The 24,314-nt window shown below is 35.1% G+C and overlaps 1 protein-coding gene across 5 annotated transcripts in view; it reads left to right on the forward strand.

The window, feature by feature from the left end:
• Positions 1-24,314, forward strand: part of ERC2 (ELKS/RAB6-interacting/CAST family member 2) — a 438,499-nt gene that overhangs the window by 308,789 nt on the left and 105,396 nt on the right. For all 5 annotated transcript variants that reach the window (XR_014590924.1, XR_014590925.1, XR_014590926.1 and 2 more), the window contains 2 exons: positions 5,173-5,304; positions 19,316-19,381. Coding sequence is in view for 1 of the 5 variants with exons in the window: in XM_083869813.1 (XP_083725939.1) it covers positions 5,173-5,304; positions 19,316-19,342 (159 nt within the window). In the remaining 4 variants the exon portion in view is untranslated. The remainder of the gene's footprint in view (positions 1-5,172; positions 5,305-19,315; positions 19,382-24,314) is intronic.

The raw sequence follows: 24,314 nt of genomic DNA on the forward strand, positions 1-24,314 counted from the left end.
CTTTTGTAGCTAATTTACAAGACTGTCTTCTTCTGTTACACAAACATAGTAGTCTACATTGTTTTGTTGTAATATTTTTTACGTTTTTTTAATAAGAAAATACAGTGTTTTTATAAATTTGTAATTCTGTGCAAACTTTCATAGTCCCTTAAAAGATTGTGAGTGACAAGTGTAATTTCTTGAACTTTAGGGGTATTTTAGGTAAGGTACAGCATTTGCTGTCCAACATTTAGGGAGCTGTAACTTGCTGAATAACAAATCCACTATAAATTGTATTCCATGGCAGTCAATAACTTCTGAGTTGTGCAGCAGTAGAAATGGTAAAAATTTCTTCCCTTGTCTTCAGATGACAATAATTTTCAAAGAATGTGCAAAAATATTGTTCTAATGTGAAGACTGATTTTATTTGGAGAGAGTAAGGCCAGAGCTGGCTTAATTAGCAAATATTTTGCTAACCCTCTGTTAATGCAACTGAGGCATGAAGCACTGGATTCATACAGGAGAACCAGTTGCAGTTGCACACGTTTTCACTAAATCTAGGTTCATTCCAATAAGTTCATGCAGCTTCTGGATAAACTTGGTGAACTCTGTAGTCTGAAGTATGCATTTTTTTAGATCATTGCCCTTTTCTGTTTTCTAAAATATTGTCTCAGGCAAAAAAAAGCTCAGATAAAACCACCTATTATTTAAAATCATGAAGGCTTGAACTAACTGCCTGCCACGTGAAGTTTTCAGAGTCTTTTGTGGAATTATTAGAATGCTTGTTTTCAAACAGTGATATTGCAACAAACAGAGTTTCTGTGTCATTGAAGACAACAAGAGGCCATTGCAGAATCAAACCTTGAATGTGGGTCTCTAGATTTTAAATTTTGTGCTTTAAGAATTAAACCCCAGGATAGCTCCAGGACAGCTTGCAGGCCTTCTGTCTGCTTCCTTCTTATACAGGGAAAAATCCTACCCTATTGAAAGTGAATAGTCTAGAAATAGTTCAAATTCCATTAAATGAAGAGAGAGTGAGAAGAAAATCCAAAGGAAAGTAATAGCTATTAAATTGTATTACACCTATATCCCACAGCAACAAATCTTACTATTTTTCCTCATTTGATCCTCATTCATGAGAGTTTTGTTGTTAACTTGATCCAGATGACAGATGAAAGCATAGTTCCCTATTGCCACCTTGCTAAAATATTTTGTAAAATACAGTTTTAATATTACAGTTTTACAGTTACAGATTGCTGTTAAGCTGTTTAGTCTGTTACCAGTCAATCAAAGACTTTCATTTCACTATATCCTTCCTTAAACTCAACAGACTTTTAGGAGGACAAGAATATCTCGGTTTTCTTACAGTGCTGCATCATAAATCCTTTGGTAAGTGGGTTAAAAAATCAGTTACACATACCATTCATGACCTTGACAGCTTAGCAAATAATTATATTGAATGATCAAAGACAAGTGTTTCAAGCCCTAAGGGTTAATATACCTGTGCAAGTAGATCTAAGCTGTGTTTAATTCCTCGATCATTCCTTTATTTCAAAATGAACGCAGTGTTTTTTGAATGTAGTCAATACATTAAGAGCAAAAAGAATATGAGGACACTGTGTAGCCTAGAACTAGTAAGGCCATACAGGGTCTTTAGGAGACAGAGTTAATTAATTGTTGCATTTTATAAGTTAATGTGTTTTTTCTTTTCTAGTATTAATTCAAATTAAAACCTGTTCCTTCTCAGGTATGGGACTGTTGTTCTCTAGACATTTTCAAAAAGAACTGTTGGCATGGAAATTTTTTTTGTCAGAGCTGTGGCTATGAAAAGTTTGTGAAACCCCATTTTCACATTTCAGAGGAGAATGTGAATAGAAGTTTGACCTATGCAATGTAACTATTTCAAAAAAGGTGTGACTTGTGCAGAGTAACCAGTGATGCACATTAGATACTACACAGTTTGAATGGATGTGTGATCACCACTCCATTTTTCATTAATTGTATATTTCAAGATTCAATGTCTTGATCAGCTAGAATAGTAATGTGCTGAGTAATGTGCTGTGCTTTCTAAAGAGATGTAAGAAAAAGTCTTGGGTGCTGAAGATGCTGCAGGAGATGATGGCATTGCCAGGTCACTAGGTGGTATTTTCCTCTCTCAGGCAGTACTGAAGCAGTCCCTGAATGTGTTGATCTGGCACCCAGACCATGAGGATTCTCCTCTGACTGATAAACCAGTGTCCCAACATGTACACACTGTTCTGTGTGTGCCTGTATGTAGGTGTAGGGGTGTGAGGCCCTGGGGTCCTGAACAAATTCCAATGTAGTTAATTAATTCCTTCCTCAAATAAAAATATAGTTGGCATTTCAAAGGCTGCTAAATATCAAAAGCTAGCAAAGGGAGCAAACAAAAGTAATGTTACAGATTTTTGTTTAGAAGGATGTGAAAAGGACTGTATTGTTCTTCAGGATAACTTTACTTCTGTTGTTCTCCTGCTTCTCTCCTGTCCTTCTCAAAAGTCTTACTTTTAAAAGTTTGAAATCATAAGCTGTTTCTACTGGTTAAGTCAAAGCTAAGAATACCTGGGAAATACAGTTCAGTGTGGAAGTTGAGCACTACCAGTAGCTAAAGCAAAGACAAACAGATCATCAAAATTATATTTGCTATCATTTAAAGAGCTAACAAATAAACCCAAAAGCTTTTAATATTTTGCCAGATAAATTGAATAATTTTAAGAATTAATGACAGTTACCAGTTATGTTGAAATTTAGATGGTTTGATGGTTTCTTGAGTGGAAAAGAAATTATCATTTTATATTTCTCGTATATTTTGCTCCCAGACCAGGCACACTAAAGAAAGGCTACTAGAGCATTAACATTTCTTTGTGCACATTTTATTGCAATCTGGCATGCAAAAGGAAGAAACATTAGAAGTAGTTTATTTATATTTCAACACCAAATTAGAAAGATGACATCATTCATTTACAGTTCTTATCCCATGACATGCCTAATCCCCAACACCTCATTACAGAGGACACTTTTAGGATTGCATATATCATCTTGTTTAACTTTTGCATTCTTTATGGAATGCAGTTGAAAGGTAGGAAATTTACGGCTGTTCATTGATAAGAAAATAAACTAACAAAATTTTAGGAGCTTCCCCAAAGAGGCAGGGTAAGACAGTGTTTATAGTAAGTGGCTTATTATTTGTCTATTAATTCTCCATCTTTTCACTCTTTTGTTCCAAAGGCCTTCCTCTTTGAATCTAAAGACAATCTAAAGACAACAGACCAACTATGGTGATTCAGACTGAGATGATCTTTTTAGCAAAATCAGTAGAAAGTCACAACTGAAATTCATTCAGCTGTTTGCTTCCATCTTTGTATTTCAGAGGGAGAAAATGGAATATTTCCAACTGTGCAGGTTCTTCTCACTCTGTAACATATTGAAAAGACCCTCTTAGAGTGCTATGGAGATCCTCAGAAAGTCTAACAGTACACGTCTGACCTGTGATTTTTCCTCTGTCATTTTATTGTGGATGCCTTGAGAGTTTGGTTGGGTTAGTTGGTTCTTTTTACTTAAACTGTGTACAGCTCCCCTCCTGCAAAGCAGTTTTCTATGATCCTCTATTGAACATCGTGGAAGTGCTCAAGAAACATTGTGACAACTGAAAAAAATTAATTGCTGAAAAGGCACATCAGGATTTCCTAGGAATCTGTGTCTGTTTCCCTTGCATTAGACTTTGTATTCTTGAAATGTTATGTAATACGAATATTTAGTTTGCTTGTTTTTTTCAAATCCCTTTTCAACTTCAGCAAAAAAAAAGTAAAAGTTGAGGAATTTAATAGCAATCTCCAAGTTTTACGTTTTCAATTAAAATATACTTGCCAGTGAAATTTTCCAAATGGGGACTTTGATATAGGATCGCTGTCGAAGGAAAATCAAATTACAGCAGTCCTGGAAGTAAATTTACCACATACTAGCTATGGGACACAAGTTATCTCATGGGCACTTTGCATTGGAAGGCAGTTAGACCAGTTAATGTGGGAACATACTGAACAAATGAGTTGTGTTCAAATTCATCTGCTTATGTTGGTCCTTTGGAACTCATTACTCTGGGCCAAGTCCTGGGGAATGTCTTTAGCTGCCATCCACAATGGGGTTACCTGCTGCCTTGGGGCATGACACCAAGTGAGTTAAGACTGCTATCTTTCCTTCAGTCATCTGTGTGGTATTAACTTTATATGCCTCTAAATGATTATTTTAATTTTGGAAGAGATCTTTGGGAGTTGACAGCATTTTTTTCCGGGTTTTGTTAGTGCAAAATTAAGTAAAACTTGGTTGCAGTTTAACAGGTTTTCCTGAGAGAGTCCTGGTACCACAAAAAAATAACTGTATCCATTGGTATCAAACTACTGGTAGTAAGATATTTTTTGAATTATTCAGGTCTATGTATTTAAAGGTATGGAACAATTGTAATAGTGATAAAGAGCAGTAATGTATCTTGTTATCCCATGGTGACATAGATTTTATTATCTGTACACAATCGTAGCTGAAGTGTTGATCTCTTTTTCAAGATCTATATCTTAGACTTCCTTCCATTCAGTAATATGTCAAGTTCCATAATCACTTATTTCTCCAAGTGCCTGTGTCTCTATCACTTAGTTTTCAGATTTGTTTTACTTATTGTTTAGCAGCGTGATGTTGGTGTACATTTAAAATATATTACCCAAAATAGAACTTTTAGAATAACTATTCATGATGGTTGCTGACATGCCTTTTTAGCTAACTGTAAATGTTTGAAGTACACTTAATATTCCTTTCACTGAGATTTAAAAAGTTAATTGCTAAGACATAATGTTAGACTGGACAAAATAGGAAATAGCTCTACAATAATACATTTAGAAAAGCTGAATGTCTTTTGCCCTTCAAGCACGTCATCTGTCATCATTTACTTTTCTGACTTCATGTCATTCTATGGATGTGAAAGGTGAAACAGAGGATGTGTTCACATACTTTATTTCTCTGTTTCTCTTTCGTTTTCTTTGTGAGCCAGCAGTCTGCATTTCTATTCTTAGATCCTTCAGCTAAAAAAAAACTCCCCAAAAACCCCCAGAGCCAAGATCTTCCTAAAACACTGTCAGAATAATACATTCCAACATGTAATAAAATGGTCTTGCCTTACATCTTAAACAGACACAAAACAGAATGAAGCTGATGGCAGATAACTATGATGACGACCATCATCACTACCACCACCATCACCACCACCACCACCATCGATCTCCTGGGAGGACACAACACAACCACAGACCCTCTCCAGATCAGGTTGGTCACCTCTTTCTTCACCCTCAGTTTTATAACTTCATTATGTTGCTATTTCAGAATAAAACAAATTTTCCAAAGAACTAATAAGCAATGATGCATCTTTGAACTGAAACGAATAGCTTTGTTATTTATTTCTGTCCTGAAACAGTTTAAAATTTTGGCTTTTTGTCTGGTGCCTTATTTTTCTGGAGTAGAAAAACAGTCTGTAGAAACAAGTAAGTAATTTTCAGATGAAGGAGCCTGAGGAAACATTTAACATTGCTTTTATATGAAAAATCATTTTTTGATACCAGAATAGGCTATAAGTTCGTAGTGTCTGGGTAGAAATAAAAGGGAAAAACAAGGATGAAAATATAATGGAGCTGTATGATAGACTACTTAATTGGGAGAAGGAAGCTAAAAGGCAAATTACACTTTTTTACGGAGTGACCAATGCAATTGTGTTAGAGTCAGGAACAGGTAAGAATGAGAAAACACGATTTGTTGGATACTAACACAAAAGAATAAACCCAAAACCACAAACCTGAACAAAGTAACACATAATCCTTTGAATTCTTGGAACATGTTAAGAACAACTTTTTCTGTGAGAAAGAGGAGAAGGGAATTAAGGACTTCCTGTCTTGGTTTGGTTCTGTTTCTGATTAACAGAGATAAGTTGGCTGAGTTTACAGAAGGAAAAAAATGGTATGGAAATATCTGTAAAATAAAAAAAGTTTTGGTTTTATGCAAGGAATGGAATGAAAAACCCCGAATGAAGGCAAGAGATGTGAAAAAACTGGTGATAACCACCACAGTGTTACTGAAACCCAGACACTGTTTTCAACTAATTTAAGAAACCTGAACCTGTGAAAAAAATTTGAGGCACAAGACAATGTAAGAGAGCTAACATTTAGTCAAGTGCTTTTCAATGCAGGGTAACAGCTTATTCAGGGAAGAGAATGGATAAGAAGCATAATGGAAGTCAGTATTCAACACTCATTCAAACATATTGAAGAACATTGAGATGTTATATGAATGGTGGAAGTAGTTGCATGATTAAAGATAGAGCATATAAAATAACAGGCATTTTAGTAGTATTTACTAGCACTTGTAGTCTCAGCATTTTTCCTAGGTGATAGTTTTGGGCCATTCTCTCAAAAAGAATTCCCGTCTAGTGTACCCAGCCTGTATTTAGTCTGCTTGAATTTGCCAAGGAAAATTATGTCAAGCAAATCTAATTTCCTTTGCAACGGTAACTGGTTTTGTGGTTAAAGCAGAAAGTGGTAGCTTTTAATTCATCAGGTCTTTAACACTGTCCCACCAGATATTTGTAATATGCAAATAAATACATAATTTTGTAATGTAATGAGTAACTAATGTAAAATGAATTGCAGTAAGAAAAGCTTTAATTAAAAATTGTATTTTTAAATTTAAATAATTATGAGATTGCCATGAGATGGGTGTGCAACCACTAGACAAATTTTCCTTTGCTCATTTTCAGACAGGAGGGCCAGTTACAGCAGGGTTCCAAAGAGGTCTGTCCTTTATCCAATTCTGTGGCGTATTTTTGTAGAGATTATTTCAGTGGTGAAATAGAAATGCCATTATTATTGTTGATCATGAATCGACCTGTAAGAAGCTCCAAGCACCATAGGAGCAGTCAAACTTCTCAATAAGCTGCTCCAGTCTTGATAAACTGGAGAGTCTAGAATAGGTAATTTGAAATTCCACAAAGAAAGTTCGTTAACAGGGGAGAAGTCACATGTGCTGATGAGGTAATAGCATGGGAAAAGGAATCTAAATTGCACAGTGGAATACCATTGCACTGAAGTTGGATCTAATTCTGGGATAGATATAATACTGGAGCAGAAGCAGGAAGCAATTATACTGTTCCTCTGAGCACTGGTGAGAGCTCATCTGAAAAGCTGTTTACAGTTGTGATCTCCATGCTTTAGGAAACATAGACAAAGTAGAAAGGGACAGAAGGAGAGCAACAAGAATGATAGAAGTTTTAGAGAACATGACCTGTGGGGAAGGCTTAAAGAACATGGTTTGCTTAGTCTAGAAAGTACCAAAGGAGAGACATAAGTCTTCTAATACATAAAATGTTGTTGTAAATAGACAATGATCAATTGTATTCCGGTGCCCAATGGAGAAGAGGGGTAGGAGCAGTAAATTTAATTTTGACAAGAATAACTAGGTTAGATGTTAAAAAGAAGACTTTTTCACCAAGAGTCTAATGAATCTGTAAATGGAAACAAAATGTAGACATTCTTTCATATACATGTAATGGAACGTCCTTTCTTAGAGGTTTCTAAGAACAGGTTAGATGAATATAGCTTTACTTCATCTTGTGTTGGACTCAGAATAGGTCTTCTCCTGAAATGCTGTCATCTCAAAATTTCCACAGACTCTGTGAACAATGGATTAGCCCAGATTACTTTTAAGGGAAGCAAACACGAGATCCATAGCAAAATCCTTGCTGAAATAATCTTTGAGAACAGCATAGTCAAGGGTAATCATGAGTGAACTCTAGGCATTGCTTTATCTTATATTTTTCAATCATGGATTTTATTTTTTTCTTTACTTTTTGCATTGCTCTTTACCCTTCTTTTCAGCATTTGTTTGTGCAGCAGTTTGATCACTGTGTGCCATAGAAATCTGCATTTCCCATTCAATATTACAGATTCTAGATATGTAACTGTAATCCAACATAAAAGCACAGAATAAACTGCAAATAATAAACCTGCAAATCATCAGAGGGCATTTCCAGTTTTATAAGGAGATGAGGAAGTTATACATGTTGTAGCACAAATACTGTTTAATTTGGTGAATGCTAGAGAGGGATTTTGAAAGTTTTCTCCCAGCTTCTCGAGAGGCAGAGACAGCTGAACAGTGTTAATTTGAAATATTCCTCTTTTCTATAGATAATACTAGATTTATATAGGGAAATGCATGCCATTATATGTCCATAAAGGTACGTACATGGGCACTGGAGTACATGTTTGTAACAAAGAGTAAGACATTTCTGTACTCTCTGTAAAGAGAAAGGTGTACCAGCAGATTCTTGGAAGACCTTGGAAGATGCACATCCAGTTTGAAATAGGCATATTTTTTATGAGAAGCTTTTCTGTTCAGGTATTGACTTTTTTTTTAATGATAATGTTTTTTTATAATTCTTACTTGATTTCCTATCCTGCCATGGGCAACATATGGCAGAATGACTTTAGACTTAATGAAGGATAGGATCTCTGACTTGAAGGAACTAGTTGAGCACCTTTTTTCAGATACAGTGGATGTGTTTAGGTCTTCTGGCTGCTGCCAGGGAACAAAGACAAAATTTCAGCTGCTTTTTGCCTGTATGCCCTCTTTTTTTGCTCTCTAGGGAGAGCATAGATGGGTGACCTTTTTTTTTTTTTGCCATCTTTGTCTAGACCTAACTCTGGTCAAGTTGTAAGGAAGCTTCCTAAACATTAGGAAGACTCTACCTCTCATCTGCCCATACACATGGTCTTGTAACAGTTGGTCATGATGTGATTCCTTGGTTATGTTGGTGCATCTGATTTTTGACATAAGTAAATTTCTGGGGATTGAGTGCTGCCATGTCAATAGCATGTATTAGCCATTTTATACTAGTCTTTAAAAAACAGGGAGAAAAAAGATACTTTTACAGCTTTGCACAAAAACTTAAATTCTCTCCAGTTTTGGCTTGAGGGTTGGCAATCTTTCTTAATTTCCACCTGGAAATATATTGGCAGTCAGTGTGTATCCTGAAGTGTGGGTATAATACTCCTAGAAGGAAAATAAGCTTAATAAGCATTTTGCTCTAGCTTCAGTTTCCAAGGAGTTGTAGTATGTAGCCTCTTGTAGAGTGCATTACAGTAATCTAATCTGGATTGCTGCATCCAGGAGCTATCTGGAACAAAAAAAACCCCATGGCTAAATAAATGTGGTCTTTCAGATTAGCAGCTGTCTTGCCCCACAGCACAGAACTTCCCCCAAACCCTACCGTCTAGCTCCCTGCCTCTTGTATTTCTCACCTCTGTATCCTGTTTTTCCTGTTTTACTGGGGTTTTTTTAAGGTTTTTAAAACATTTTTGTCTTGGCGACAGTTGCCCACATCATCTTTCAGTTTTGAAGGAAGTACCTTCTTGTGTCACACCAGTCACTGTGTCCTCTTGTAGCAAATTGCTGTTGTTGAAAGTTGTTAGGAATCAGCACATTTGTATTCCCTGCCACAGCAGCCTCCCTGAGCAGCCCTCCTGTCAGCTGTATCCTTTGAGTTTGGGAACAGGCCTGTGAGTTACCAGCCAACAGGGAATTCTGCCCTGCTAACCACAATTCTGGTGAATTTGTGACATCTCCTTCCCCTTGGTTTTCTGATCTCAGGAGTCTCTCAGTCCCTCCCTGTTTGTTTCCTGTTCTGAATTTGAGGCTATAGTCAACCATATTCACTTACTGTTCATTTCTGTGGGCATTTTTCACTCCCTGCTGAAAGTCCTTACAGTCCTCAAGTTACTGGCATGTATAACCAACCTCTAACTCCAGGATGGTCTCCACATAATGAATAGCAATATTTGGTTATTACCCAGGACTTCTTCAACTTCATGAGAACATTAAGATGTGGTTGAAGGTTCTAAGTTCAAGATTCTGCCTATGGGTGCCTTAGTAAAAAAACCTGTAATTGATTATTTAATTAAAAGTGGCATCTCTACATGGAAAAAGAAGTGTAGGTAAGACATGCATTCGTCTCAGATATACTTATGTCTGATGGCATTCTTAAAAGGATAGAAGGGTACTTGAGAGGTCATAGGAAAGAACTTGTTTCTGCATTAACACAGTTTAAGAGTGGAGGTATAATATCTGAAGAATTTTCATACTTTAGATTTTATTGCCAGACCTGATGATTATAAAAACTATCAAATCTTCTTACTACCCATACCACCGGAGATTTTTAAAGAAATAAAATGTACAGTGTTCTTAATCTCCTAAGAGTTTCCTGAATACCTGAGCTGTGGTGGACTCAAAGCTGAACGCCTTACTCTGCGGTCACCAGGGCTACAAATATATTTTAATTTTGTTTTATGACAGATTATATGCTCATAGAAAAAAAAAATCTTATTTTTTAAAAAATGTGAATATTATAGGGCATGCTTTAGGAACTGGCTGCTTTCCAGAAAGTTTGCCCTATTCTTTGAAGCTATAATTGAGGATGGAATATCACATGGTGCCTAAGCATGTAAAAAGATGTCCTTTTACATCTTTTAATCCTGTCTGGCTACAAAGAGATTTTTTTTCCTACTTAAAACGTTTTTGATGGCCCTTCTACAAGATTTAGTGTTAGAAGTAATTTGTTACAAACTTGCCAACAAGCTTTCTGTTCCTCTGAGATCTCAGCAAGGCGGCGTAAAAGGTAGTTCAAGGTTTCTGAACTATCCTCTTATCTAAAGGAAAAGTCCTTATCAGGACAGCGATGAGACAGGGTGTATCTCTGGAGCTTCTCTTCCAGCCACTCAAAAAGCCAGCTATTCCAGAATGAGCCTGCAGCTGTCTTGCTATTAAATGTGCCTCATTTTAAAAAATATTCTGGTAAACTCCAGCATTTGAGAAAAGAAATCACACGCAGTGATGCCTGAAACTTAACAACAAATTGACTGTTGCCAAGTAGGTGTAAGCCACTAAAAACTAACTTTTTGAAGAAGACCATGTGCTCTGAAAAAAAAAGTGTTTATTGATTTTTAAAGTGCTGACTGGTCTTGGCAACAGGTATTTATTCATCAGCTGAAACTGCTAAATATCCTTAGAGTTGCTGAAAGATGATATGTGACAAACTCTGAACAGGTCAGATGGGATTTTGTTTGAGGTAGATGACTTGGAAATCAGAACCAGAGGACAGTCAAACAACAATTATTATTTTAGTGTCTGGATCCTGATCTACAAAACACTGTATTGATGCATGTATAATTTTAAGTGTAGGGAGAGCATGCTACTTTGTGTATTTTGGCAGTCTTAGTTGTTAGCATAATGCCTTATATTCTGTGGCCACCCTGGAAAATTGCCACCCTCAAACTCCTGAACAGGCCTCAGGAATATCAAAACTGAGATTTTTCCTTAAAAAAACCCCAAAACAACACCAAACAACAAAACCTAAAAGCCATAAAACACAAAACAAAGCATATTATTTTAGCTAATGCAAATAACCATGGTTATTTGAAAGGCATAAAGTTCTTCAAATTTCTTTAGACTGTGAGTAAAAAGTTCAGTCAGAGCAGAAGTTGAGTATCTGGAAAAATGAAATATATTGCTTGGGAGTTTTCTGCATCATTGAAAATTTGTCCTTTAGTTGTTCAAGAAAAATGAAGAATAAATAAAAGGAGGAAACCAATGACATTGTCATCCATAAAAAGTGGTATGATATAGCTGCCTATTGCACTAAATTGGAATTATTGCCTTTCTTCCTGTACCAGATATTGTTTCATATTCTGTGTGTTTCTTTATCCTGTATGTTTACACTCTGTTTTTGGCAAGTGTGAGCTTGCTCTTGTCTGTTCCCCAAATGGATGTGAACTTGTTCTGCTGGTGCCTCCAGCTGCAGGGCAGCACGCAATTGCATTAGCACTGAGCTGAGCCTGCACTAAGCTCACTGGAGTCACATGGATTTATTTAATTTAGGAATTTGGGCAGGGCAAAGTTTGCTTGTCAGTACATTCAGTATAAACAATCCCAGACATATCCACTGTAAATAACTAGTATTGTGCTGAATTAGTGTTTTGAGGACTCAGAAGTGCAGTGCAAATTAGTCATATAAATGCTTTCAAATTTTTAATCTTTCCTCTAATTTTTCATCTTTGCTACACATATTCTTCTGGAACTAAGAGCTTGTGATTCATATCACACGTTGTTCAGGCTTGTTGAACTGAATGCAATAAAATCACATTTGTATCATGGTCACCTTAAAATGCCAATTTTCCAATTAAGTTGTGTGCAGTTATCATAGCTATATTGTTTATTATAAACAGCTACTGAATGCAAATACTTCTCTTCTAACGAGAAAGTAATTTCTGTCTAAGCATTTCCCAAAACTCAGTGAGTGTTATGGGCTTATTTCAGTAGATAGAGAAAATTTTGCCTGCTTCTGACATCTTTCTAGGTATTTCTGTCTACTTTGTCCTAAAAAGAAAACTGAAATCGCCTTCCACAGAGGCTTTCCCACATTTTGAGGTTTGGCTTCAAACATAAGGGTCATTGTGAGTTACATTGCACTTGCGATGGAAGATAAGAAAGTGCCTTGAAATTTGGAAGGGCCTCTCTGAATTTTTCTTTCAGGAATACTCATGTTCTTGATTTTGATTTGCTGCTGTTTTACAGTTATAAACATTGTGAGCTACTCAAGATTTCTCACTTGAAAGTAAAAGCCAATAGAAATTTGGAATATTTGTCAATGCTTTTATTAATCCTACCTCTTAATTGCAGTTATATTGTAGCCATGACACTTTTCAAACATCTTTTAATGATATTAAATTTTTAATTTACAAAAAGACCAGCTAAATTGAAATTGTATTAAAAACAGTAAGTAGGAAATAGGTTTTGCTGTCTTTGATACTCCAGGAGTTGGGTTTTGCACATTGAAAAGGTATACCTCTCCTTTGCTTACAGAAATGAATTTATTTTATATTTTGAGGTTTAATGAATGTGATATAAATGTATACACACTGAGCAGTGTGTATATTTATATATATCTATATTTATATGTTAGCTTTCCAGTCTTTTCCACATATGGAAGAATTTTTTGAGATCATGTTTAGCTATAGAAATCTCTCTCCTTCATTTCCCCTGAATGTGTGTGTTATAATATACAACACTTATAGAGAGGTTTACATTTATCTTATATTTCTTAGTAGAGAAATTATCTGCCACCATCATAGTCTAAAACAGGTCTTTAGACCAACTGAGAGAGCCAAAAATGCATTTCTGGGAGACAGTAACTTGATAACAAAAGTTGCATATCTGGCGCTGGTTGCTTAAGTGAGATAACATGTCACAGGCTTTCACTATAAAGGGGACCATAAATTTTTGCATTACAAATCTGGTTTCACGGACCACTTCTTGTGAGAAGCATTGAGTTTCCGCTTCATCTAGTGATAAAACTTTAGAATGCATGAGTATCTGGTGAAACATCTTATTCATGTTAACACTAATCTGGGTGCTGTAAAGTAAATGGTCAGAAATAACATTTCACTTTCCCCCATGGCCATATTTGTGATTGATTTTAACTCAACTATATACAAATAGAACAAATGGTGAGATGGGATTTAAGGCCATTTTCATAACTGGGTGATGCATGGTCACTTGTGACCCCTTCTGTTATGGATAACTTTGAAAATAGACCTCTGACATAAATATATATTGCTGAAGCAATTTTAAAGATTTATTCAGCTTTTTGAATATACAAATGAAACATAAAATAAAGACCTTTTAAATCTCTATGCCCAAAACACTTAAATGAATCCACTGTTAGTGTTTCCACTTTTTAGTTACAGGCTCAGTTCTTCAAATCATTCATGCACGAAACTCTTCTGTAGTCAGTTGTTCTGTGCATGGAGAGTTCATGTGATTAGTCCTCAGGTATGTTTGCTCCTAGAAACTGAACAACTGATAAAAGTCTCTTTAAGCTCTGAAAGATTCTTATTTTTAGACTAAGTTCTTGATTTGAAAGAAATGTCATTGGTTAGCAGGTAGATTTCTTTGTAAAAAGGGGAAATTAATATTTGTAAATGTAAGTATTGCTGTAAGTAGGACAGTTTCACAGTTCAGAGCCAGCAGCTACACGTTTAATGACCTATTAGTAGCCATAGATAATAGGGAGAGCAGCATAAATCAGTCATCAGGAAGTTAGTTGCAGAGATGAGCAGGTTATCGCTAGATTTATTTAACCCAAGTTAAGACATTACTTCTTAGCATGCAGCACATGAAAGGGAAATGTGATGAGCCTTGTCAGGAAGGGTCTCCTATTGTGGGAAGGAAGCCAGAAAAGCTTAACTCATCAAGTTTTTAATTTTGCTTGTATTGCAAAAGCTAAAAGGAGATCAGGATTTTTTTTTTTTTCTTTTTTTTAAGAGCAGATTTTATAAAGATACTTGCATGCCACAGGAGTGAGGGGGATTGTGCTGTAAGGGAATTTTATACACATATTTTCATGCACACTTTTTCAGTCTTCATGTGCACCTACATTAGGGTTTTAGTTCTGATCAAGAATGCAGAATCCAATCCTCCTGGTCATTCCCACTTCTTGCATATGGTTCATATCCAGATGTGGTGTTGGATTGGGCACCCCAAGTTCCTGTTTGATTCAACTTAAATGAAAATTACATTCCAGGAGGTCCTCCAACAGTGCGAAATTGCTAAAGGCAATTCATTTTTGGGCAAAATTAATTCAGAATACCCTCCCAAGGTAGGTGTATTGTACAGAGGCCACTCTCAGGACATTGTAGTGGCTGTAGATCTGTCGCTGGTGGAATACGCTGGCAAATATTACCTCCTGCACCTACTCCATGTTCACCAGAAATCAAGAATAAGCTACATGGAGAATGGCTATGACTGGGCTGATAATTTCTGGCATCTGATTATTAAAATTTTGTAGATGGGCTTAATTGTGTAAACCATAATTAGAGTTCTCCTTTTTTCTAACCTGCTGTGTAAGGTAGCCTGAAGGCCACTGTCTCAAATTTCCTGCTGACACTGATGAGCCTTAGAGAATTGATGGATGAGAAGTCTGCCTGCAAAGCTTGCATTGAGATACATTTTAATAACAAAACAGAAAAAGTCTCTATACAAGCCTGCTACATCTGTGTAGTATTTTCCAAGCACTACTTTTAAGCTCCTCATTTTGATACTTTGAAGCCCTATTTGAGGTCTTATGGCAATCTGATCAGAGCAGTAAATCACATTTAGTGACAGCAGATACTTCGTTTTAAGATAGTAGGCAATTATAGTAAAAAGCAGCATGAAAATAAAAAAAGAACTAACAAAAGGATAAAATAAAATCAGTGGTTTGTAAAAGGCCTTAATAGCATTTGAGATTATTTCACTTTGCTATAAATACAGGTCCAAATTAGATTCTGGGATGTCCCTTCATAAAAATTCAAGGCATTCAATATTTCCAACACTGAATTGATAACAATTTTATAAAAAGTGTATATACTAATTTATCAAGTGAAATGGTATCTCTCAAGTTTTGGGATTTTTCCTGCTTCACTTGTCAGTAACTGAAATTTTGCTTTGCAGTTTTTGTCATTGACTTGCTATTCTTAACCTTCTAAACCAATGAAAGATCCAAGTTTAAAAAGCAGTTCATGTACACAAACATTAATGAAAAATTGCTTGATTGTAGTTTATTGTTTGAAAGAGCCATAGATTAATGATTCTGTAGGATACACACTGATATGAAAAACTAAGCATACTGCTGGAATCCTCTGTTCCAATATTAATAAATGATAAGGCAGAACTGCAGCTTTTATTTTGCTTCACTGTGTGTCAAGAATGCAAAAATAAGTAGTGACTTTCATTTGTCTCAAAAATTCAGTGAAGAATTCTGTATTTCCTCCATTATATCTTTGCACTGAGCCACCAAAGCTTAGCTTCTTGATACAATAATTTATTCATGGAACCTATCAGAATGACAGTCCTGATTCTTATGTGTTTTTTATCCAGTGCTTTTGGGTCCTTGTTCCTATCCATACAGAAAAATTTGTAACTATAACTTAGGATTTATACCACTTGAGACTGGTTTTGAGATTGCTCTTAATATTAAAATTTTAAAGTACAGTGAGGTTATTGTTTGAGGTTTGGGGTTTTACAAATTATTTTTATTCAATTTTATGTGAAAACAGCACACTGCTATTTTATGAAATTGCTTGTCAAAAAATTGGAAAATATGTAATAAACTTCTTGTGTACAGGAGATGATCATGGCACACACATTCTTTTTGAAACACATGTAAGAAAAAAATGATGGAAGAGGATTTTTATTAATTGTACCTGTTGAAGCTTAAGTGGACCGTGATCATCATCTGGACTATTCTATAATTTCTTCATCAAATCTATACTTTTTAAAAATTAGTTTAAATATAATTAACCATATCTTTCAGAAAGTGTCTAAGACTTGATATGAAATCTTCAAATCATCCAGAAATGATGAGTTACTGAAAAATATGTCCTGTATTTGCAGTGTAACTACATCCTCCAAATCTCTGTCTAGATTTTTTTTTACTAGAGAAAAAAATCTGTCTCATTTACTCTATGTTAGTTAATAATGATCAGAAAATCTTTTAATGTTTTCTGAGGGATCATTTAGGTTGAGTCTCTTGTTTCTCACTGCCAAGTTTATTTTTCAATAATTTTCTAGCTGTTTCCTGATCTGGTTACAGTCTTTGAAATACTCACAAGAGTGTGACATGAGCACTGGATGTGTAATTCTCTTAATGGTCTTATGCTACTATATGGAGATACAGCAACAGTTCTGAGTTTTCTTTCTCTGCCTGTGTTTGTCTTGGTAAATCCAACATTGTACCACAAGATCATTTCCACCATGATCTGTAAAGATCTTTTTGATACCCTTGATTTCAGAAGCAATTCCCTTTCTTCTAAGTCTGCCCTATGTGTTTTCCAATTATGACAGTGGATTCATGTTTTCAGGCATGTGTGTATGTGGCTGATACCATTTATTCAAATAATTCCAAATCTGTTCACTTTTCCAAGAAAACTTTGTCAGGCTTTTCCTTCAGATCATGGGAATATGGAACAAGTTTGGGATGAGAAAGATCTCTACGGGTGCCCTTCCTTCTGCAGCAAACATTCAGTACAGAGCTAATGGTTCTGACACTGTGTCATGTGGCACATAATAAAATGCCTTACAGAAATATCAGCATGTTATTTCAAAGCACTTACCTTATCAAAAAGAGTCTCTCTGTAACTGGAAAAGATATTAAGTTATTTTGACAGAACTGGTATTCAATAAAGTCATGTTGATTGACGTTAGCTGAGCTGCAGCTTTTAATTTATTGCTTTTAATATATCAGGATCAGTGTCAAACTATATTTGTCTTTAATTTCCCATAAAAATATTTACAAATATTTGACAATATTTGATTTTTCAACTCTTCTAGAATTCTGCCAAAAGAAGATTGCACAAATAATTGAATTAAAAATGAACATCTGCCTGTTTGAAGAATTGCAATACTCTAAAGAGCAAACCAGAGCAAGTGTGTAGTTAGGGGAGGAGTCACTTGGAAACCTGTTGCATTGTCTATTTTGTTGATTTCTTGCTGTCTTTGGGATATCACCAAAGATTAACCTAACTCATTATGTTAGTGAAATAGGATCCAATGGGAAAGAAATCCTTCATTCCTTCTTCAGCCTTTACTCTGGCAAAGTCTCTCGTCAACCTGAAAGTCAGTTCAATTAGCATTTGTGAGCCTGACCAGGAGTGGCTCCTGCAGAACTCAGAGGGAATAACTTGTGTTTTCAGTGAGGCAAACCCAGCTTATTGGAAGTTCTACAGAACCTGCCTCTTTGTTTCAAAAATAAATAAGGATACCCAGCCCTTACTCTGCCTTTGCTTTATGGTGTATTTGTGTAGACCTTATAACTCAGATGTGTTCCAAGTTAACTGTAAAAAATTTACCCATATTTCATCTGTTAAATGATAGCTAAGTTTATAGTGGACTGTCAGATTTCTTTACTTAATTCAGCAACATGCAAGACATCTATCTTAACATCTGGTTTTTAATAACAGTTGACATCTGGGAGCTCTTTTTTTTATTACAAGAATGGGTTAGGAACAGTAGGGAGACTGGCAGTGTATATTTTCAGGCTAAAATTCCTGTCCATTTCAATGATAATTAATTACCATTCATTTTATTAATTTTTTAGGTTTAATTAAATGCCAGCAATATGTTACACTAGTTAACTTCCAAGGTTTTGAAATTACAGAATGGGTTTTTTTAAGTGTTTCTAAGATATGAATGGGTGAATTTTAAGGATGTCTGAAATTATGTGATTTTATTTGAATTTGAAATGCTGAGTTAAATGAAAAACACTGTACTGTCCACCTTTGAGTTCTAGAAGCTGAGAATCACATCATTGGGCACAGTAGAACTATATATAGAAATAGCTGTGCACGTGTACATCTCTGTGTGCATAGGTAAAGTCATTGTAAAATTGCAATCTTAGTCTATCTGGGGAAGAACATTTCAATCTCCTGATTTAGTTCATATTTATATTTAAAATTTTATTAAAGGTAAAATCTATTTTTATTATTAAGTTTAAGTTTATAATAAATGTGAAGAAAGACTTTCTGATTTCACCTTATATATCATAAATAAATCCCTTTTAAAAACAAATTCAAGAAATTGTTATGAATTTTTATATTTGTCATTAATGTCATTTATCCCTAAACTCCAAATGAATAAACCTAATGGTTCAAAACTGGAAAAAAGGGGAAGAACTATTTAATAGTATCTGAAAATGTGTAGTGTTTAACATTTGTTGAAAAGACAAATTTAATTGATAACATGTTGGAAAAGTGTACTTTTACTTTGCTAATGAAAAATTTTATGGTAATTCAGCAGTTTTGCATCTTTTTACAAAATGTAAGACAATTTGATTTTTTTGCTTATTTAAAGTTTTGTCCTTTTCATTGTCAATGTTGGTTTGAATTGCGTGCAATTAAAAAATAGATAATCTTTTAATATTTAATCTTTTAATCACCTTCCTACACACTGTTTTAACTTGGAGGGAAGAAATTTTACATCACTGTTGTTGTTTTTCGGTTGCTATAGATGCAGATTCTTGTATATGTAACACAAGCTTGTTCAGTTGTGTTCACTGGCTTACATTAAAAAAAAAAAAGGCATGTTATTTACAGCCAAAAAATTTGTATTTTATATTCACCAAAGTAACTAACCTTTCTTTCTTTCTTTCTTTCATTCCAATGCCAACACCTTCCCTGTGCATCTCTTCGTGTCTGGCACACAGGACGATGAGGAGGGTATATGGGCATAGCCAGTCCTATAAACCAAAGTTCCAGTTTTGTTTTGAGGGGTGAGAAACTCTCTTTTCTCTCTTTTTCAAGTTTGGAGCCTAATTGTTGTTTTCCTTTAAACTGCATGGACCTGTGTATTTCTTGACAAGTGTGTTTGTGAATGCAGTCAGGATGTCTTTTCATACGCAGTGAAAAATGAGAAAGTGTGTCTAATGGTTTAATGGTCTAGTGGTGTAGGTTTTTTCATAACTTACTGTGGCTAAAGGTAGGTGGGTACAGAACTTTAAAAGACATCTGTTTGTATCTGTCTAAACAATTTTCTCTTTTTTTCAGTAGGTAAGTTCTTCAAACTAGTATTAATTTGATGTATCATCTCTAAAATCTAAAATACAGTACGAGCACTGTAATATCTTTGCAGAATGTGTATCAAAGTTTGATACTTAAGAAATTTTGCCACAGATTAAGCATGCAGTTGTAGTAGACTAGAATTTATGATATGCATGGAAAAACATGAGACTACATTTTAATTTTTAGTGAAATTTTAAAACAAATAGCAGATATTTAATAAGGGAACTGTAATCCCTTGGTGTAATACATGCTCTTTGCCTGAAATATTATCATGGAGTATCATCCATACAATAATTTGCTTGTTATATTCAAGAGTACAAAGTGCAGCTTGTATTGTTTGTCTCTCAAATTATGAGTAAATACTGTATTGTCCTGATGTGTCAGGCATTGGTTGATGCCCATCCACTTGTTTGGGGCTTGCCTTTGAAGCAGTGGGTAATTTGTAGCTCAGAATCACCATATTCTCAACATTGCTGAGGACTCCAGGCTTTGGTGGTTTGCTTGTAGAACATGTTGCTCACTACTTCTTGCAGGAACAATTTTATTTACTACAATAAATAAATTTGGCCAGTTCAGAGGAGCAAAATCTACTCACATAAGCAAAGATTAATGTCTTATTAAAGCTTCCACACGTTATATTTCTTTTGGCATTTTACCATTCTGCCTCTCACACTCTCTGATGATTTTCATAACAAGTAGTATGGCTGAGGGAATTCAAATCTCTCAATCAACTGAGTGTATATTAAAATGCATTATTAATAAAATTAAATTATTTAGAAAAGCTTCTATGTATTTGCTTTGTTACTGCAGACATCTATCAAAAGCTAACTGTGAACATGAAGAGACCCAATGAGAAGGAACATGAGGAATATATTTTATGTTGAAGAGGAAAATAGAATAGATACAGTTTAATTTTAAAAGTATTTTAACTGCAAGAATGTGGGTTTCTAGAAAAAAATCTTCACGTTACCTTTTTAGACTTAGTACATTTATCATAATTTGTAGTTACACAGTTTAAATTATTTTAATTATTAATGCATTTCCATTGCAACATGGAACATGTTTATGAACCAAAGCATATTTTTGCCCTTTTAGAGACTCAAAACCACATTTGATTTGGTTTATGAAAACTTGTGCATAAAGAACACAATGATTTTGAAAGCTGGCTGACAAGAGACAGATTTATTTAGCATTTATTAGAGCAGTGTAAAATATGCTTTTGAATTGTAGTTGGGTTTTCTTTGAAAGGAATTTTTCCTACCAAAAAAAAAAGTGCCTGATATACCAAAACATTTGCCTTCTGAACTTGTTTTTTTTCCAAGACTAGTTGTTATGATTGATTTATGCAATCAAAGCTTTTCTAGAGGCCGTGAAGTGGGACTCTGCCTCAGTAAAGATAGTGCAGGCTGGTCTTCTAATTATGTTTAAATCATAGTTAGATAAAAATAATAGAATTCCCTTTAAACTTTACCACTTCAGTGCTCAACTGCTATGTAGGAGTGACATTAAATGCTGGTGGAGATGCAGCTTGGCAGGATAAGAGAGTATTGTAAGGTTCCAGAGAGCTGGTTACTCGTTAGGGAACAGGCAAAGGTGTTCAGGGAAAGCTCATGGCTCAGCCCATTAGCAGCCAGTGGAGCTGCAGTGCTCCAGTCTCGTTAGAAACAGGATATTTTCCCTTCTCCTCACCAGAGGAAAAAAAAAAAAGAAAGAAAATCATGAGGTGATGATAAGTTTTAAGAATTAAGCCTATATAGCAATCTGTCATGGATAACTAAAGCCGTGTGACCCTCAGAAAATATGTTTTGTGGCACAGCTGAGGAGTGCAGGTAAAACACAAGTGCTTGTTTTCCCTCTCTAGTTACAACCACTTAAGTGCAGCAGACACTGGAAAAACAGTTTAGACTTTGCCACAAGCTGTCCATGTGTGTGTTAGAGAACTCAGCACAAAACCTGTTTGTACAGTATTTGTTTGTACAGCACTGTAGACTTTGTTCTGTGTCACATATGAAGTGGATTGAATGTTTGAAAAGATGCTGAGGGATGTTTGGACAAATTATAAATTTGTTACCTTTCTTTGTCTGTTACATCCTCAGAGCAGAGTTACCTTCACACGTGAAACAGCATCTGAAGCCTGTACCTGGCAGCAGCTGATGTCTAGTGCTTTTGAAAATAGGATCATAAAGCTAGGCAGCTAAATTTGGATTTAGGAGCACCCCATAAGTCTAGATTTAAAATTTGGCCTTAGTAGATAGACACTGTGTTGGCATTTTTCATTAGGCATCAGTGCCATTCAGTAAAAACTCCTTTAAAACAGAAATTGTCTGCAACATGGATGAAAGAATATTGCTCAGGCAAATATTCACTGTTCGCTTCAAACTATTGAATGTGTTTCACATGCTTCAGGGAGGAGGAGAAGGCTGTTAGAAAACAAATGTGGTGCCTAGATTTGTCTTTGCTGAGACGTGGTTAACAGTTCTCTTCCAAGATGTTCTTGCTAACAGCAGTACAAAGCAAAACAAAATCTGGTCATGTTGCTATATAAAGGATATATTTAAAGACATTAACTATCAGCTATTGTTCTGCTTTTTGTTTGAATCATTTCAAGTTATGACTTTTGTAAATTTTTTTTTCTTTTTGTTTGGCCTGTTTTTGGAAAAAAACATACTAACTTTGAAATGAGCATCAGTAGCATGAAAAGCAAGGGAAAAAATAAGGATCATTATGGTTTGCAGTGTTAATTTTGGTTTTCTTGTTGGGTGTCTGAATACCAGCTCTATGCTTAATTAGATAAGTGGGTGTTGCTACATTGACTGGAGCCCAAGGACATTTTGGATTTGTGAATTTTTAGGCATGATTGTTGTTTTACTGTAACTCAGTTTTTACTAAACTGAAGGAGGAACCTCCCAAGCCATGCTTGTCTTCCAAACCATGGAAAGATTTGTGACTAGTCTTTATTCTTGTTAAAACATTTTTATTCTTAATGGAAGACATTTATGGCTTTTATTTTTATTGGGACATTTTATATTAGTTAAAAAGTTACCTTTCTTTTATTCTTAAAGATTTCATGACTACTGCTAGTATTTTGAGGTATTAATTGCTCACTGCTGAAGACAGAAGGTTTTCATTAAAAGTAGGAATTTGTTTAGCTGTATGTATTTGGTTATTTTTTATTAATTATATAGTAGCAATATGTCAGTCACTTGCCATGAGAGTTATGGCTGGAAGTTGAAACCCTGGGACTGTTAGAATTAATGAAAACACTGTTATTTATTTCAGTACTGTTCAGATTTTATTCAGAGCAGTTTCTTCCTTTTGTTTGTTCTACTCATAGTAGCAAAACACCTGTGCATATACACAAATGTGTTCTCAAAATTATTTGTATGAACTAGATGTACTTTGACGGGCATTTATCTCAAGCATTGTATTTATGAGGCTCCTAATCACCCTCATGTGTAGCTGTGGAAATGAATTATATAAATACAATACTTTTTGTTTCTCTCTTTTATTTTAGTTGTGTGAGTCAGGCCATTCTGCCTGAACTTTGGCCTCAGCTTTTTCACTGCAGGTGCGGAAGGTGGGCAATAAAAGAGAAAATGTAGCTGATGAGCTAAACTTTAAAGCTTTTGATGTAGTCAGTCTGATGACAACAATCACAGGGTCTACCATCATCATCAGTCGTGCTCATTTATAATCTTCCATAGTAAAAATAAATAACATACCAGAGCAGTTTTAAACACTGTAGAAAGTGAAAAAGGGCTGTGTGTATTTTCACAGCTTTCATCTTTGTTTTGAAATGCTAGAGTTGCTGGAAACTGGAGTGGTAAATTACTGATATCACACAAGTAATTTCTAGCTGTGACTTAAAATCTGAAGCCAAGTTGACATCTTGGAAAAAAATTAGCAAAAGTCTGCTCTAAAGGTATGAATTCAGTGATAAATTGCATTGTGTTAGGTTTGACTTCTACAAATTATCATGTGAATGTATGAAATTACTATTATTTCATTTGTCTTAAAAATAATTTCAAGGAGTTGTTAGTGAATATAAGGATATTTGAATGTGGGACTGCCTGCAGATCATTCTGACTGGAAGGTCCTGGTTTGTTTAGAAGCAAAAGTACCTCCTGACCTAATCAAAGGTCATATGGCATAAACGTTTGAATGTAGAGATTTACAATTGAACACTAAAAGATGAAAAAACCCAATTTTGAATAAACCAGATTTATATAAATTGTTCTGGGAAGTTTATGAAAATATACAAGAGAAAATGTTGATCAAAACATGGAAAATTTATACCTAATTATAATCTTATAATATCTATTTTTAATATTCTATTAATTACAACACCATAATGCTACTTTAAAAATGAGAAAAAAGGAAGAAAACCTCCCTGTGCTGACCTCCTTAACATCAATTAAATACCAGTTGTCATTACATTTGTCTCTTGGTTTTTCTGAGAGGTGATGACTGCTGTCAGAGATAGCCAGTCCCAGCAGCCACAAGCCTGGAGCCACTTTGGAGTCACATCCACCCCTCTCTCTTACGCTTTCTGCTCTTCTGGCACTGGTTTTATGGGGGAGCAGATTTTCAGATCACACATCTTCAATAATGGAAACACATCTTCAGGGAGTGGTGTCTGGGGCT

The sequence above is a fragment of the Zosterops lateralis genome (assembly GCF_965231275.1).
Source record: "Zosterops lateralis genome assembly, chromosome: 11".
In the NCBI taxonomy this organism is placed as follows: Eukaryota; Metazoa; Chordata; class Aves; order Passeriformes; family Zosteropidae; genus Zosterops; species Zosterops lateralis.